This window comes from Trachypithecus francoisi, unplaced genomic scaffold (genome assembly GCF_009764315.1).
Source record: "Trachypithecus francoisi isolate TF-2019V2 unplaced genomic scaffold, Tfra_2.0 Lachesis_group14, whole genome shotgun sequence".
NCBI lineage: Eukaryota > Metazoa > Chordata > Mammalia > Primates > Cercopithecidae > Trachypithecus > Trachypithecus francoisi.
In genome coordinates this window covers 24,369,613-24,387,325 of record NW_022681459.1, presented here as the reverse complement: position 1 = coordinate 24,387,325, position 17,713 = coordinate 24,369,613, and the positions used below count along the sequence as shown (strand labels likewise).

Below are 17,713 nucleotides of genomic sequence, written 5' to 3'. Positions count from 1 at the left end.
ACAGATATGCCCCAACTTCTTTCTGACACTAGCATTAACTTGTCTATTCTATACTTATAAGTATCTCTTTGTTTAACACCCAAAGGCTACTACTTTGACATAGGCTGATATTCTTGATTGAACAAACCTTGTCAATGAGAGGAAGTGGGTTCATGACTTCCTGTCTACCTCTGCTGGTTAAGGGCGTCTTTCACAGTCTGCTATTGTTGTCTGAGGAGCAGTGTGGCGTCCACGCGGGGTGAGAGAGCCTTTCCTTTATTCGGCAGAAAGAAAGATACTTTTGTGATAGCAGCCTTGCAGCAATTCTCTTGCTGGATGAGACAAAACTCTTCAGTCTTATATGTAACAGGGATGAAAGTCAGGAATTTTTTTGATTTATTAAGTTTTGGTCAATAATTTGGCCTTAGTAGATACATTCTCCTGCTGAAAATAATAGAACCTTTAAAATAAAGGCCGGGCGCGGTGGCTCAAGCCTATAATCCCAGCACTTTGGGAGGCCGAGACGGGCGGATCACGAGGTCAGGAGATCAAGACCATCCTGGCTAACCCGGTGAAACCCCATCTCTACTAAAAAATACAAAAAACTAGCCGGGCGAGGTGGCGGTGCCTGTAGTCCCAGCTACTCGGGAGGTTGAGGCAGGAGAATGGCGTGAACCCGGGAGGTGGAGCTTGCAGTGAGCTGAGATCCGGCCACAGCACTCCAGCCTGGGCGACAGAGCAAGACTCCATCTCAAAATAAAAATAAAATAAATAATTAAAAAAATAAAAGCACCTCAAACCCCTGTGAATGTTTAAAGATTCATCTGTATGTGGGTTTTATGAATTGCCTAAGATACCTGTCCAGAAGAAACACATGTAGTGTGATGTACATCTTTCCGTGAAGAAAAAAAGTGTTCCTAGTCCTTTATTGTTAGCACCAAAGGCTTTGGACAACCCCAAGGAAGCAACAGTGATGACTGAGTAGTACCTGGATTCAGAGGAAGCTGCTGACGTAGCCATACAAATACCAGTTGCTGGCGTGTGGGTGGGAGTCTTCTGATCAGCTTTCTAGGTTGGGACTCTTTCCACCATGAAAGAAACTGAATGAAAAATGCCTTTCTGGCAATACTGAAGATATCTTGAACATTTCATTTTGAAAATTATTTTTATTATCTACCCAGAATCAGTATCGACTTGCTTTATCTGCACGATAGTTCTTTAATGTGGTTTATTTAAAAATACAAGAATATGTTCATTAGAAACTGGAATAAGATCATGTTTTCAGTGACCATATTTGTTAACTCCTGCGTTTAGCAAGACTTACCGAAAGCAGATGAATTTGTTTAAAGTCAAATTGGAGACCCCATCCTTTTCCACATGTTGCCAAGACAGATGTCCAGATACACATAGAAAACATGTGCTGGCCAGGCACAGTGGCTCACGCTTGTCATCCCAGCACTTTGGGAGGCCACGGCAGGAGGACTGCTTGAACTCAGGAGTTCAAGACCAGCCTGGGCAACAAAGCAAGATCTCGTCTCTACAAAACAAAACAAAACAAAAAACTTGTGTGCTTGTGTTCCTGCAGAGCTGTGTGTAAATTGGAGGCTACTTAAAATATATAGGAGAGTTAACAGGTGGTCAGTTCCTTAGTAAAGGGAATAATTGCCCCTACCCTCATCTTTTCATCATCAGATTTTACCATTTGAGGGTTAACCTCAGAGTACTACAATTTGGAATTCAGTACCTCCCCAACTATCTCACAGATTTCTAACAATGAAGAGATTTCTTAGCTTAACCTCTGATTTCCATGAGCTTATCACACTTATCGTCATTCAGCACTTAATAGTATTTTACCATCTTTGTTCACCTGTATTTTTTCTAAATCATTTTAAAGTTAGTTTCAGACTCTTGATACTTCATCTCAAAATACCTTATTGCGCATCTCCAAAAACTAAGGACGTTCATCTCTGCAATTACAGTTAACGTTTGTACACCTATCAGAATTTGTAAAAATTCTCAAGTATTGATTAATTCTTGATTCATATTGAAATTTGTCTTTGCTTCTTTTGAGAAAATAAACTTAAGAAAAACTAAGATTATGATTTTTTAAAATCTGTCTTCATCCAGTCATTCATTCATGCCATTATTTAGCAGGTCTTTTTCTTACAGTTTTATAGTAGAGCAGGTGCCGCCCAGAAAGGGCAGCGGCTTCTGTGGTCACACGGGCCAGCCTCAGCCTGCGGGTCTAGACCAGCACTCCTCGGCCCCCACTGCGTACTGCGCTTACTCTAAAGGTTAGCATAGGCACATTTCTTTGGATGGAAACTTCTGTTGCTAAACCCTGATATCATCTTTCTTAAATTATATGCCAAGAAAGTTTTCATTTATAAAATAAATTGTGTTGTAACAATGTAAAATTGTAAAAATCATAAAGCAGAATAAAGGATTTAAAAGATAGACATGCTTGGTGCAGTGGCGTGCACCTGTAAACCCAGCCACTTGGGAGACTGAGGTGGGAAAATCACTTGAGCCCAGAAGTTCAAGTCCAGCCTGGGCAACATAGCAATACCTCATCTCTTAAGAAAAAAAATTTTCAATTGAAAAAATATATATATATGCACATATATACACACACACACATATATATGTATATGTATAAAACGCAAGTATTATATTCCTGACTTCCAGAGGCTTGGTTTGCTTGTCATTTTTTAGATCAAGGGCTTGACATTCTTCTCAGTCATGTTGCGTTCATTTTTGTCTTTGTTATTGGATACTTCATACAATCATCAGTCTTCCGGAGTTGTCCTTTGTGCAACTACTACTTTTTTTTACAATAATTTAAATTGTAGGCAAGTTTTATTAGGCTTGTTCTACTCTTGCAACTGTGCTAGCAAGAGTTTATACTATAACATAAAATATGTCAGCTGAAATTGTATATTCAGCACTAATTTATAGAGATCCTAGTCAAAGTTAAAAATTCCTTTTATAGGGGTCTACTTTAAAACTGTGGACAGGGCTGGGCACAGTGGCTCACGCTTGTAATCCCAGCAGTTTGGGAGGCCAAGGTGGGCAGATCACCTAAGGTCAGGAGTTCAAGATCAGCCTGGCCAACATGGTGAAACCCCGTCTCTACTAAAAATACAAAAATTAGGCCAGGCGCGGTGGCTCACACCTGTAATCCCAGCACTTTGGGAGGCCAAGGCATGTGGATCACCTGAGGTCAGGAGTTCAAGACCAGCCTGACCAACATGGTGAAACCCTGTCTCTACTAAAATACAAAAATTAGCTGGGCATGGTGATGGGTGCCTGTAATCCCAGCTACTCAGGACACTGAGACAGGAGAATTGCTTGGACTCGGGAGGTGTAGGTTGCAGTGAAACGAGATCACTCCACCACACTTCAGCCTGGGTGACAGAGTGAGACTCCATCTTAAAAAGATAATATATATGTTGTATATATATTCTATATAAAGATCCTTGAAGACAAGGGATGATTCTTTTAAACAATGTTTTACCCTCCCAGTAGTACCTTAAATATACGGTAACTTCTTATTTCATGTGGACAGGTTTTTCATACAAATATAGCTTCTTGGAAGATTCAGTTATGCATAGAGTCCCAGTTAGGAAAATTATTTTTGGCATAATTCTAAAGTTTTTCCTGGATGATTAAAACCACAGCTAACTTTATTAAACGTGGATTATGTGATTTTTTTTTAAGACTGGCATTACAACAGTGATCTTGCTGTAGAATTACATTTTTAAACATTTTCTCAGCTCACGGACAGGGATTTGAGGCAACAGTCCCCATTCAAAGCCTGCTCAGTACCAGCTCTGCAGTGGGGCTTCCCTTGGGGGAACAGAGCCCACCTTGCAGTAGGCACCTTGGTAGCAACCAGCTCAGAAAACTAACCTAGGGACAGCAGAGAAATGGAACGCGGCTCTGCCACATTAAAAAAGCAAGTGTGCAAGCGCGATGCTACATTTTTTTCCAACCCACTTTTTCTTTGAGGTGCAGGCTACATCTGAGTGTTGGCAGGTGGAGAGAGAACTCAGAGATGTTTCAGTAAATAAGATTAGCCATGAGTTGACCCTGTGGAAGTTGGTTGATGGATGTGTGGGTTACTGCATATTCAGTAAACTAGAAGCTCCCTGAGGACCAGGTGTGACCTTGAGCTTGGCTCTGGTGCCCAGGGCAGTGCTCTGCACTCAGAGTGGGTGCCCAGCAAGGAAGAGTTGTGACATGCTGGGTACTATCCCAGGGTTGCAGTCCTTACTGCATGGATTTTCTAATCCCACTTACAAAGTAGCTGCTATGTTCCAGGCGTTGCCGTCTGCCAGCCCTGTGCTAAGTGCTTGTCACACATGATCTCACTGGAGTCTCGCTGCAGGTGGGTATTGAGAGCCCATTCTACAGAAGGGAAGCCGAAGCTCAGACTAGTTGTGTATCTGTCTGGGCTTGCACAATAAGGTAGACAGTGGGATCTGGTCCAGCCTCTGCTCCTCAGTGCCCTGCCCTTTCTGTCCCGCCAGCCTGCTCCTGCTACGGGTGGGACCGTGCACCTGTTTGCCAGTGGGTCCAACTGCAGGACGGCTGTGCAAACAGATTGAACAATAACCTTAAAGTGGTTTGTTTTAAAAATAGAAATGCCTTTATTTTGAACATTATCCTATTATGTATTATGTATGTTAATTTTCTATAAGACACTGTTTGTACAACGTTTCTCTAAAATATGTTGACTGACTTGTCTCTTTGAATATAATTCCGAGATGAAAGCAGCTCCCACTAAAATGACCTTTTTCCTCCAACTCTCCCTTTAGTACACACTGCGCTGCGACATGAGGCGGTCTCTGTTGGCCAAGGACTTGACAAAGACCTGTGAATTCATCGTTCATTCCGCTGTAAGCTTCACTCGGGGACTCTGGTGCTTGATGATGGGAATCTCCCGGGGGGTCTAAGATTTTACCCTATTTACAAGCTAATAATTTAGCCTCTTACTGTTTCATGGGTGCTGGCAGAAGACAAGAGACTCCTGGGTCAGAGGCAGTCAGTGGCATGAGCATCACGTGTGCACCATTGTCCTTGGCCTGGAGTCCCCCAGCTGAGGCCGCGGGCCAGAGGGACTCCACATCAGCACATCGGGCAGGACCCTTCCTCCCCCGGCTCTCTGGGTGGTAGAGTGGCCCTTTACATCCCAGCCCCTGGATAAAAGATGCCAGGCAGGCTCTCATGAAGCTCGGCTGTATCAATAGATTCTGAAATTATGTAACATGGAGGTGATCACTGTTAACTGCTGTTTTGGTAACATTTATAATTATTTTATAGGTATGATTCTTCAGGTAGACAGCTCTATAGCTCAGAGGCTAATAGCAACCCGATGCTCAGCCTCCCAGCTCTACCACTGAGCTGAGCAGGTCACTGAGCTCTCTGCCCCACTTTCCTCGTCTGTGAAGTGGGACCATCTGGGAGGTGTGAAGAGCCCTTTGGAGGGCCACTGTGCTGAGAGGTTTCAAATAAGTACTTGCCAATAACACTGCTCTGTTCCTTAGATCTGATTTTAAAATTCCAAATCCGAAAGGCACGTTGGAGATGAAGACATCCCTCCCCTCATTTTACAGATGGGGAAACTGAGTTTCAGCGAGATGGGGAAATTTGACAGAACTGTGTTCGGGACCCAGGCATGCTCCTCTTAGTCCCCCGTGCTTCCTGCATCGCCAGGCTGCCGTTGGTTCCTTTTGGAAAGGGACAAGCTGTTTGGCCTGCAGAACTCTTGGCCTTCACCTACTGATTTCGGTTTCACCTCTCATTTTAGCCTCAGAAGGGGAAATTTACTCCCAGTCCCGTGGACTTCACAATTACACCTGAAACCTTACAGAACGTCAAAGAGGTAAGACAGCCTGCGCAGACGAAGGCTGTGGGTATCTTCCCAGCAGCCAGACCCCACGGACTGGCTGTTGCCGGGGTGGTCTTTATTTGGAAATCACGTCACAGCCAGCAGAGATTCCTGATTATTTGTACCCAAATGACTCAGTATTTTCAATTTGATACCCTTTTTAAGCTCAGAAAAGCAGCTTCAAAGGAGACTGCTTTTTGAAGAGTTTCTCAGGGAGGGGTACATGTCAAGTCATCTCGCCGTTTTCCCTCAGTTGTACTGCATCACAGGCCCCCAAGATCCCCCGCTGCCCGTGACACAGCCATGTCCCTTTATTCCTCATGGTTAGCCAGAGCCGGCGCCGGTCCCCTGGCCTCTTGTCATCCTCCACAGAGGTTTAGTTTGCAGTTTCTTCCCCTAGCACTCCCACCTGACAGAGGCCGGGCAGCACCTGCTTTTGAAAGATTCCGCAGTGCCTCCGTGGTGGACGCCTCACGGCCGGGGCAGGTACAGTGAGGACACAGACGCCTGGGCAGGGCTGGCCCAGTCCTCCCACGTCCTGCGTCAGGACAGGGCTGTCTGGCTCTCAGTGGCAGCCCCTAGTGGAGTCTCAGCTGGTCACTCGAGCTGCGCGGAGAACTTGGGCCCGTTCAAAACTCTGCCTGGCCCTGGCCTCCCTGATCTTGCCCTCTCATCCACTGCCATGCATTTCCCCTAGACAGTGGAGTCCTGTAGGTCTTCCTGGATGGAACTTTTCCGCCTTCCTCTAATTCTTTATTCTGCTGTCTGGACCACAGTGACTAGGATCAAGTTAACTATAAGCTGGGAGGCCTGGGCCCTGGGAGGTCATCGGCCTTGTCCGTCAGAGGCTGGACGTGTGTCGTGGGGAGCCTTTCAGACAGGTGAGGGAGGAAAGGCACTCTCGGTCTGTTCTGCACGTCTGGCTTCTCCGGGTTCTGAGGACATGCGACCCCAGTGGGCCACTCAGACTCCCGCCTCCCACCCCTCTGTAGCCTGTCTGTGGAAGCGCTGACCTCAGCAGTAATGTGACTCATTTCTGGACACCGTTTCTTCTTCAGGATAGCTGCTGCTGCCATGACGGATGCAGGGGCCTTTCATCTCCATTTCCTGTATTGATTCTGTTTCTCAGGGGTTGGTTCTGCTTGTCGAGTGCGTGTGTCTTTTTCTTGCTTTTGTTTTCCTTAAATGTGTATTGATCCTTGGTTGTCAGTTTACATTTATGAAAGAGGATCTAGTGTGTGTGGTGTTACTGAAGAGGCTGTATCCTTAGCCCCAGTGACAACCGGTTCTCCTGGTCCTCAGCACACACTCTGCCCTGGGTGTGGCACGTGGCAGGGGTGTTTGTGGGCAGCTTGTCTCTTGAGTCCAGAGGCTCGCTGTCTGCATTGCGGCCGTGAATGACACGGGACACTGGCCCTACCTTGCCCCGAGTCTGTTTTTCCACGTGGGAGATCCCCTTTGTGGGAAGCTGCGGTGCCAGCCTGTGGCAGCTTCCCCGTCTGCTGAGCTCACCTGTGATACCCGCCTACTGCCCTTCGCAGGCCCCGCCTGATGGCAGGCTGACCACACGCCCCCTGAGCGTACCTGCTCTCACCGGGCCCCCTGCCACCTGGAAGACGGGTGCCCCGAACCCCTGGGAGCCAGACTGTCTGTCCACTTTCTGTCCCACAGAAGCGCTTCACTGGGGGGTCCCCACAGGGCGTTCCTTGTGGCTTTTCTAGGTATAGGTTTATTTATAAATGTAAAGAACTTTTCTTTTGACAGAACCATTCATGTTTATTGTTGGAAAATAAGAAAATAACACATAAAGCAAATAAAATAAAATTGCTTATTCACAAAATGCCACTCGTGGCTTTTTGTTTTGCTTTTTAAGTAGAAAAGAGATTTATTGGAAGGATATAAGATAGCTTTACAGGAACTACAGGAAGGCTGGAGCTCAGACGCAAAGTAGTATAGGTTTATGTTGTCTATGTTAATACCATGTCAGTGGGTGGAGAGGGACAATGAGTGTTTAGTCAGTATCTTGAGCTGGATGTTGAAAGCCGTCCTTTTTCATCAGTCGCCTAAAAGCATTTTAATGTGAATTGCTACTGCTTTTTGTTTTTCTACACAAATAGCTTCTCTTAGTTATTTTTAAAATTCTGTCTTGGCCAGGCCCAGTAGCTCATGTCTGTAATCCCAGCACTCTGGGAGGCCAAAGCAGGAGCCTCACTTACAGTCAGGAGTTCAAGACCAGCATGGGCAACATAGTGAGAACCTGTCTTTACAGAAGAAAAATGTAAAAATTAGCTGGGTGTGGTGGCATGTGATCATAGTCCCAGCTACTGGGGAGGCTTAGACAAGAGGATGGCCTGAGCCCAGGAGGTGAGGCTGCAGTGAGCCATGTACTACAGCCTGGGCAACAGAGCAAGACCCTGTCTCTAAAGATGTTTATAATAAAAATAAATAAACACATAAAAGCTCCATCTTGAATGCAGACATTTTTTCAGAGGTCTGTACCTTTGGGGACTGCCAGGTCCAGAGCCCCAGGCTTTTCAGGTCCAGAGCTGCACTGCCTGGTCAGGTAGCCACCAGCCACACATCATCATTGACCCTGTAGACATGGCTGGACCACGTAGATGAGATGGACGTGTAAATACCGGATTTCAAAGACTCAGGATGAAAAGAAGAATGTAAAACATCATTCATATTTTTGATATTGATTATATGTGGAAGTGATAACACTTTTGATATACTGGTTAATTTTACCTTTTTAATGTGGCTACTAGAAAATTCTAAATTATACATGTGGCTTCCACTTGCAGCTTGCATTATGTTTCTGTTGGACAGTAGTGTGCCAGTCTCCCACATAACTGAGACTACAGGTGTGCACCAGCCTGCCCAGCTAATTTTTAAAACATTTTTTAGAGATGGGGTCTTGTTGTGTTACACAGGCTGTTCTTGAACTCCTGGCTTTAAGTGATCCTCCTGCCTTTGCCTCCCAAAGCACTGGGATTACAGGCTTGAGCCACTGTGCCTGGCCGGGACTTTTTTTTTTAACCGTGTGTGTGTCAGGTTGTCTTGAACACCATGGCGACTCCCTCAGACTTTTTCATATCTTATTTCTTGGTAAGAAGGAGCTTTCTAGCTCTGAGTCTAGGCAATTAGGATGGTTCTGAGTCATTCTCTGTACAGGGAGTGTCAGTCAGGTGCCATATGTAGAGAGTTGTTGAATAATCCAGCCTGGTCATGTCCAAGACTTCAGTACTTTGCTCCTTTCTTCCCGTTTTGTGAGACGGTCCTGGTGGACTGTATAACCACTACCCAGCTTCGCTTCCAGGTTTTATTTACACCAAAGTATGGAGCAGCTTCCCCCGCTTCCTGCATTCTGAGGTATTTGTTTTCATTTTGTTTCAGAGAGCTTTGCTTCCCAAATTTCTCCTTCGAGGACATCTCAACTCAACAAACTGTGTCATCACGCAGCCGCTGACGGGAGAGCTGGTGGTGGAGAGCTCGGAAGCCGCCATCAGAAGCGTGGAGCTGCAGCTGGTGCGCGTGGAGACATGCGGTGAGGGCCGCGCCACCAGGCCCTGTGCTTGCCTGTTCCCCTCAACTGCCACCCTCGAGTTCCGTGGTTAAGAGGATGCTGGGGGCCCGGCACAGTGGTGCACCCCTGTAATCCCAGCTAGTCGGGAGGCTGAGGTGGGAAGACCATCTGAGGCTGCAGTGAGCTGAGATCGCACCATTGCACTCCAGCCTGGGCAACAGAGCAGATCACAACCCTGACTCTAGAAACAGGGGATGTCGGGGAAGCAAAAGTAAGAGCATGGCTGTTCATGGTAGTAACTGAGTGTCTGAGGAAAGTGAGGGGACCCTGGAGGATTCTTGGAGCAGACTAGGGGGTGGTGCCAGTGCAGGTATGGACCCGCAGCCTCTGCTGGCCCTGATGGCGTGATGTGGCCTCCCTTCCCCAGGGTGTGCAGAAGGCTATGCCCGCGACGCCACGGAGATTCAGAACATTCAGATCGCCGACGGGGATGTGTGCAGGGGCCTCTCTGTCCCCATCTACATGGTCTTCCCCAGGCTGTTCACCTGCCCGACGCTGGAGACCACCAACTTCAAAGTGGGTAAGTGGCACTCGCCTCCAGCCCTCATGGGCTCATGGGAAGGGCCGCTCAGTGCCAGGGCCTGCTGTGGGCACATAGCCGAGAGCCTGCCGCCCTTCAGTCCCTCAGTGTCAGGCCCTGCTGTGGGTTACAGAGCTCAGAGCCTGCTGCCCTTCGGTCCCTCAGGGCCAGGGCCTGCTGCAGGCCACACAGCTCAGAGCCTGCTGCCCTTCGGCCGCTCAAGAAAACCTCGGTAAGGAGCTGCTGTGTCGGACAGGGGACACACCCACAGGCGGTCCTGATGCTTGTGGAACTTCCACCGTCACGTGGGGAAACACAGACCCACATCAGTGTAGACAAGGGCAGGTGACGCTGAGCTCCATGAAGAAAACTCACACGAGTGGGCACCACGTGGTGTGGCTGCTGAGGGTGGCTCCGAATGAAGGTCCAGGGCCGGTGAGAACCCCAGAGCGAGCACTCAGCAGCAGGAAGGCCTGGAGCCCTGCAGCCCAGGGTGCCTCTCGTGAGTTTCCGTGAACCTGTGTGTTCGTATTGTAACCATGGGATCTGATCCAGGTCACAGACACCTTTTTATATTCTGCCTTTTCCCTTAACATTATATCATGAACATTTCCATGTTTTTAACTCTTCTTGTAAATATTTTAATGGTACATGCATCTTAATGAGAATCATGTTAATTGGGAGATCACCCGACACTATGAAGAAGTGGAACAGAGAGACCCAGTAGGAAGGGACAGTGATTCAGAAAGGCTCGGGGACCTCTAGGTTGGAGGTCAGGAATGAGCACTGCGTCCGCATCAAGAGCAGCACCTCTGCGTGTTCCCCTCCAACTCTGTGCAAGTGACCTCACATGCACGGTCAGGCCCGAGACTGGAACTCACTCGGCCTGGGAAGCATGACGGCTCCGATGCAGCTGTTTTCCTGCTGAAAAGGAAAGCCCCTGCCAGCTCCCTTTCATGCCTACTGGGCATCCCTCTCTGTCCACTCCAGCCACACCCTCCACCCTCCCGGGGGGCACACCAAGAAAGATGGGGAACCCATGGAAGGGAGTGGTGGGAAGAAGGGCCCAGAGGGCTCTAATGTAGTGACAATCAAGTGAGGAGGGACAGGCTGGGCACTGCTGGTGGCCAACTCTTCTCGTGGCTGATGTTTGGGCAGAGGTGGACATGCCCACACGAGGGTGTTGTCCTGCAGACCCCAGCCACAGGTGGGCACTGACTCCAAGGCCCCTTCTGCAGCTGAGCTGCCACAGTGTGGGGCTCGGCACAGGGTGCCCTCTGCCCACATGGCGCCCTTGCCACCCCTCGTCACACTGGGGAAGGACATGGCGCTTATTTGTCTTCACGTGCTTCCTCTTCACACACACCCCTTTTGTTATGATCAGCAACACTTGCCCATAGTAGCTGAAGGGTCGGTGGAGAAGGAAGCCTGTTTGCTGAAAGGTGATGGGTGAATAGGATCCAATCTGAAGACTGTTTCTCACCTGGGGATTGGGGACATGGGCCCAGAAGCTACGGGCCGGTTCACGGTCTGCTTTTTCATTAAGAACCGTGGGAAATGTAAAAATAAGGCAAAGGAATACAAATGAATTGAAAGGGTTCTAGAATATCCTTTTTAGGAAAGCAAAGGGACAGGGAAAGTGTAGCTGGTAAAGCCTGATCACTCATGTTCCAAGATGAGAGGACAAAAATTCACTTAGAGAAAGATGACAGAGGTAGTCAGACATCAGCATAGTCATCTCCACTGGTTTGGCTGAAAGGTCGGGGTGGTGCTGAGGGGACAGCAGTGAAACCCACCCGCAGCGGGTGTTCCTTCGCCGTCAGAGCTTCCTGCACCTGCAGTGGTGGTGGCGTGTGGTTCTGCTGCTCAGTGACCGTGAGCATAAACCCACTCTCTTTTCTCATCTCAGAATTTGAGGTTAACATCGTGGTGCTGCTTCACCCGGACCACCTCATCACGGAGAACTTCCCGCTGAAGCTCTGCAGGATATAGCCCGGAGGAGGGAAGAACAGAAAACGGGAGTGGCCATCTGGAAATCCAGCTGGTTATCCAAATCCTAAGGGGAGCTACAGCCAGCGGCATATACTTGTTTTTGTGATTATTCTGTATCAGAAATGAAACAGACCCTCAAATTAACTTTCCTTCCTCATTTCTTGAGGCTTCTGCTTCCAACAGGCACCTCTAATCAGACCTTTTCTTTGAAATTCAAGATTTCTTAATGCTATTTGTAAGACCATTTCACAGAAAACATTGACTGTGGCTCTTGCCTTCTGTGTGCCTTTTTAGGTACAAACAACTGTGACAGCAGTTTAAGCTTTGCCGGAGAGTGGGATCATGGGGACAAAATGAAACCTCTCTCCAACTTGCTAATGGATGGAGCCGGGGACTCCCCCTAGCAAAGGGTCTGTGGCCAGTTGACATCCAGGATGGCTGCAGGCGCACTTGATGGCCAGGGAGTCTGCACATACTCGCCAAGGCAGAGCGCAAAGTGCTAGCCCCTGGAAATGCATGACTTCTTTCCACCCCTGCTCTATTCTGTAGGTTTTTTTGGTTTTGGTTTTGGTTTTTGTTTTTTGAGACGGAGTCTCACTCTTTCACCCAGGCTGGAGTGCAGTGGCGTGATCTGGACTCACTGCAACCTCTGCCTCCTGGGTTCAAGCAACTCTCCTGCCTCAGCTTCCTGCATAGCTGGGATTACAGGTGACTGCCACCATGCCCGGCTAATTTTTGTATTTTTAGCAGAGACAGGATTTCACCATCTTGACCAGGCTCGTCTTGAACTCCTGACCTCGTGATCCACCCGCCTTGGCCTCCCAAAGTGCTGGGATTACAGGCGTGAGCCAACACACCCAGCCTCTGTAGTTCTTTTCACATTTTTCATTTTAACTTTAAAATGTTTAGGCAACTGGAAAAGTGTTCCTTGCTCTCATGGGGGGATTTGGCTGATGCTGAAGTGTTTCTGAAATCTCAAGAACTGCCATAAAATCTCATGCTGCCATTTCCCTGAACATATACATATATAGGGAGAGAGACAGAGTCTTCCGAACTGTCGCCCAGGCTGAGCGCACTGGCGGGATCACAGCTCACTGCAGCCTCAACCTCCCTGGCTCAAGCAATCCCTCCCCTCAGCCTCCTGAGTAGCTGAGACTACAGGTGAGTGCCACCACACTCAGCTAATTTTTAAATTTTTTTGTAGACGGGTCTCCCTACGTTGCCCAGGCTGGTCTTGAACTCCTAGACTCAAGTGTTCCTCCTGTCTTGGCCTCCCAAAGTGCTGAGATTACAGGTGTGAGCCACTGTGCCCAACAGTTTCCTAAGTTACATAACGGGAAAACATGTTTGCTGCTGTTGTTACTGGGTAGGTTCTGAACGGCAGAGACCCATGTGCAGGGCGGGCTGGTGAAGGCCCCTCTCCCCAAGGTGGTAGCAGGAAAAGGTCCTTGACTTGATCAACTTGGTCTGCCTCTGAGCCACTGGAGGAAGCTGTGTTTTGAGCCAGGGGTTTTTTGGCCCGAAGCCAGCATTTCCTCAGTCTCCCTTTGTGGTTTGAAGGACATGGTCTGCTGCAATACATTTCTTCCTTCAGATCCTGCCACTGTTCTGTTGGCCCACAACTATAGGACCTCAAAATAAGCCATGCTGCTTTGCATACACACTAGCCTGCCTTTGTACTTTTCATTCTGGATGGGCTTGGGCAAAACAGGCTCAGGCCAAAGGCCTCCCAAGCTGTACTTCCACTATCCTGAAACAGTGTTTGGTCACATGACACCAAGGGTAAACAAGCCTGATTTAGGCACTGCTTTATCCAAGGGCTTCATCTGAGTCACTTGAAACTTGGTTCCCAGAAAATACATTTCTGGTTTATAAATCTCCTTTTATGCTCACATGACATTATTAATTATCTATCCCTGATGATGTGTTTAAAGTGAGTAGCAGAAAACAGAGGCCACACTTTCTGGGAAATTTTAAAGGAAGAAACCATTTTTAATGAGATGAAAATATTTAATGAATTTAAAAAGCTAATGACAATTCTGAGAAAAGGTTTGGGATGTATATTGCGATGTAACTTCTTTAATAAACTGATTTTATGGATATAAATATGAAGACTGCTTTCCTTAGAGAATAATTATTACCTGAAGCGCTTCCAGCCAATGTGGCTATACCTTTATCATTTCATTCAACCCTAAGTGGCCCAAACAAAGGCCTCAGGCCAGTCACTTCCTTCCACTTCTTGGTCTGACCTCTCCATGGTCTGTTACTAAGCAAAACTCACATGTTTGGCTACCTTGGGCTGCAACTGGCCCACTCTTGCCTGGGCTTGCTGGAGTTGGGGTTGTCCAAGGTCAGAGGTTCAGAGTTGTCAAATTCTCCAATTAGAGCAAGAGATGAGGAAAGGAAGGGGAGACGAAGGAAAGAGGCTGTGAACAATGAATCTAAAACAGTATTTTCTTTGGGGAAATGCCCGTTTTGTTAGGAATACATTTTGGCTCAGCTGTGCTGTGAGTTCAGAGGAAAAGTAAGGAGGTCCGGAAAGCCCAGGGCTCCATGCAGAGTAGACATCAGGAACCCACCTGCTCTGGAGTCTTGGTGGGCAAGGGGAAGGAACCTTCCAGTCCATTTCTCTCCTCACCATAATTCCTGGGTCTGAATCCGAATTACCTTTTTAAAAAACTGGGGGCTGAGGTTGCCTCCACATGCTAACGCGGATTCAGGGCGGCAGCAGATGCCAGTGTTCTCAGTTCCTTCCTGCTTCCGCTTCCTGTTCAGGGACAGGGCAGCATTTTCCCAGCCTCTTCGGCTGTAGGCGTGATCACGTCCCCGAGCACTGTAGCACGTGACCGGGAAGGCGGGGCGCGCCTGCGCAGCATACGCGGGAGGACGACGCCCGTGCTCTGGCGGGAGGAGGCGGATCCCCAGCGCGGTGAGTTACAGGGCGGACATGGGTCGTCTATAGGCTGCTGGACTGCCGGGGTCTGGGCTCCCCAGCCGGGGGACCCCACCCTGGAGCTGGTGACGGGGAAGGGAATTCCCGCTCGGGCGCCCGGGACTCGCGCGGAGCCTGCGTGCGCGAGAGTTCACATGGCAAATCCTGCCCATCCTCCGCGCCCGGGCGTGGCTTCAAAAGCCTGGGGCCGGGTGGTGCAGCTCACGCACAACCTAGCGCCCCTGTAGCTGCTGGAGCGGTTGACTGAGAATGGAAGGAAACGGTGGGGTCTGCGTTACTCGGTGGTGATAGAAAAGAGAGGCGGCAGCCTAGCGCCAAGAATAAATCATGACCGCCGGAATCCCTGCCGTTAGGCGCACGTCTTGGCATGAGAGCTGCAACAGGGCGGCAGGCTGGGCGCCAGGGGGCCTGGACTGCTGTCGGGTGGCGGTCCCCGAATATCCTAGGCTCTTCCGGGAAGTGCTGCTCCAGTGAGGCCCGAGCCTCCCCCTACGGAGGATGTGATGTGATGCGCGTTGCTCTACTCAAAGGAGCGCCATTCCCCTGGTTTCGCCTTGCTGAAGTTTCAGTAGATACCAGCTATTGATTTTGGTCTGAGAGTCCAGTCATGTGAACATTAGTGTTACTCTGGGTCAGGCCGTCTTCTGAGTGCTGTATGTTACCTTGTTATAGCGACCTTGTGAGGCGGGAAGTGTTAGTAGCATTAGCAGCTTGGGGAAAGAAATCCATCTTGCCAGGCGCTTGTCCATCCCTCTGCGCACCTCCCCACCGTTCCATCCCAGGAGAGCAGTCTGTAACTTGGTGCAGTTTTCCCTGCTGTGCAGCCCATTCTTTCACCTTGCTTCATTTGGGTTTTACTTTGCTGTGTCATTGACAAGCTTTTCTATGCATTTGCTCCCGTGTATGCATCACAGGTTGGCTGTGTCACCTCATGTTGAGACGTCCCAAGGGCTCTGTTACCTTTTTCATGGTTTGAATTGTTACTGTCACCCTGTCGTTCTTGAACAAAGAATTCGACAAAACACACAAAGCAAGGAAAGAAAGAAGCAACAAAAGCAGAGACTTATTGAAAATGAAAGTACATCCCACAGGGTGGGAGCAGCCCATGAGGCTCAAGGGCCGGGTTACAGAGTTTTCTGGGATTTAAATACGCTGTAGAGGTTTCCCATTGGTTACTTGGTGCACACCCTATGTATATGAAGTAGTGGACCATAATCAGTCTGATTGGTTGCAGGAGAGGACCAACCAGAGGCTGAAGCGAAGTTATAAAGCTATACCCTATGCATCTGGGATTAGTTGCAGAAAGCAACCAATCAGAGGTTGAAGTTACAAAGTTACACTCCTATGTAAATAAAGTCTTGACCTGTGAACAGCTTCATTGGCTGTGGGAGGGGACCAATCAGAGGTACTGAGAGTTTCTTATCTGCCACGTGGAAAAAGGGGGGTTGCAAAGGGAGTAGCCTCTGGTTCTTTTGTTACTTGGATGTAGAAAGTTGGGGTTTTCCTTTTGATTTAGTTCTAGGAAGTTGGCGTGAATCGGCCTTGGGTTTACTGCCTCCAGACCCTATTCTCCTGCCTCAGAATGGTCTCAGTTTTGATCAGCTGAGTCAAATGAAAATGAAGTCCTGAGACTAACGCAGTCATCTGCAGCTGGATCCAGTTTAGGAAGGAGGTGAATGATTAAAGGACCAGAAAGTCTGATCTAATTATATTCTAGGACTGATTTCTTCTATGTAGAGTAAAAATACCGGGGTATGTTCCAGACCCGTTCAAAGCACTGAAATGTCCTTTAGTGAGTGACCTCACAGTACCTTCTGAGGGGTGTTTATTATTCCCATCTCACAGCTGAGCGGGCTGAGGCACAGAGAAACTGACCTGCCTAAGCCACATAGCTCTGTTGATTCTTGGCCTGATACTCCCCCAACTTACTACAACCAACAAGAATTACGGTAGATCGCCATTGCTCTGCCATGGGTAAGACCTCATTGATGGGGACGCGATCAGTTCTTCGTGAACCATTGCTATTGAAGTCACCATTCATCATTTCCAGCAGGTTTTCAAAAAGGTAGAATAAAGTTTTATGCAAAGAAATCGGTTTTCATTGTGAGATCTACCCAAGCTAACTCATTTTGGGACTCCAAATAAGAGTAGATATTAAAAACTTACAAAGCAGAACAGTTGCCCGGAAAAAATGCTCTGTGAAGGTACGATCTTCTTTCGAATATAAACAGTTCTGCAACCTAAAGGCTGTCAAAACTAACCACTTTGGTAGGGAGGAAAAAAAATCATATATGTGAGTCGAAGAGGTGAAGGTGAGAATAAGCGTCCTGGGTCAGTATCTTCTCCACCGTGGCCACTGAAAGTTATTCATATGTGAGACTATCTTAAGTGGCTACAGTGGTCAGAGAATGTGACATTACTCAGAAACAGAAGGGCACCTAATTTGTAGAATCAAAGCGGATCCAGCCATCCTCACACAAAATGCAGTCAAATTATTAGAGTATATCACTCAAAAGATGCGGAAAGGCAGACCGGGAATTAAAACTCAGCAAGGATCCCCTGTGCTTTACTGTGAATGTCACTGGTAAGATGGGAATTCCTTGGATAGACCCCCATCCAGGTTGCCAGGATTGACTTTGTAGGGCTTTTCACGTCCAACCCCAGCCAGTCTCCTTACAGTCTTGTGTATAACATACAAAAGACGTATGCTGTGGAGGTTTTAAGTACTTAGAAAAGCACGAAGACAGAATCTGTACCTATGTCTGTTAGATCTTGTCTGATTCTGGGGAG

At 48.1% G+C, this 17,713-nt stretch overlaps 2 protein-coding genes across 3 annotated transcripts in view; one reads left to right on the top strand and one right to left on the bottom strand.

Moving 5' to 3' along the window:
• VPS26C (VPS26 endosomal protein sorting factor C) overlaps positions 1-14,076 on the top strand; it is a 46,674-nt gene extending 32,598 nt beyond the window's left edge. The window contains exons 4-8 of one of the 2 annotated variants that reach the window (XM_033232449.1): positions 4,800-4,880; positions 5,792-5,866; positions 9,269-9,419; positions 9,826-9,978; positions 11,888-14,076. In XM_033232449.1, the coding sequence (XP_033088340.1) occupies positions 4,800-4,880; positions 5,792-5,866; positions 9,269-9,419; positions 9,826-9,978; positions 11,888-11,970 (543 nt within the window). In that variant the 3' untranslated portion in view covers positions 11,971-14,076. The remainder of the gene's footprint in view (positions 1-4,799; positions 4,881-5,791; positions 5,867-9,268; positions 9,420-9,825; positions 9,979-11,887) is intronic. The other variant, XM_033232450.1, reaches the window with a different exon arrangement.
• A 334-nt stretch (positions 14,077-14,410) lies between these two features.
• On the bottom strand, positions 14,411-15,917 carry LOC117095765 (Down syndrome critical region protein 9-like). Its single transcript, XM_033232451.1, is given in 3 exon segments — positions 14,411-14,811; positions 14,814-14,919; positions 14,921-15,917. Coding segments are annotated over 3 exon segments (468 nt in total). The 5' UTR covers positions 15,076-15,917; the 3' UTR covers positions 14,411-14,604.
• Between the last annotated feature and the right edge of the window lie 1,796 nt (positions 15,918-17,713).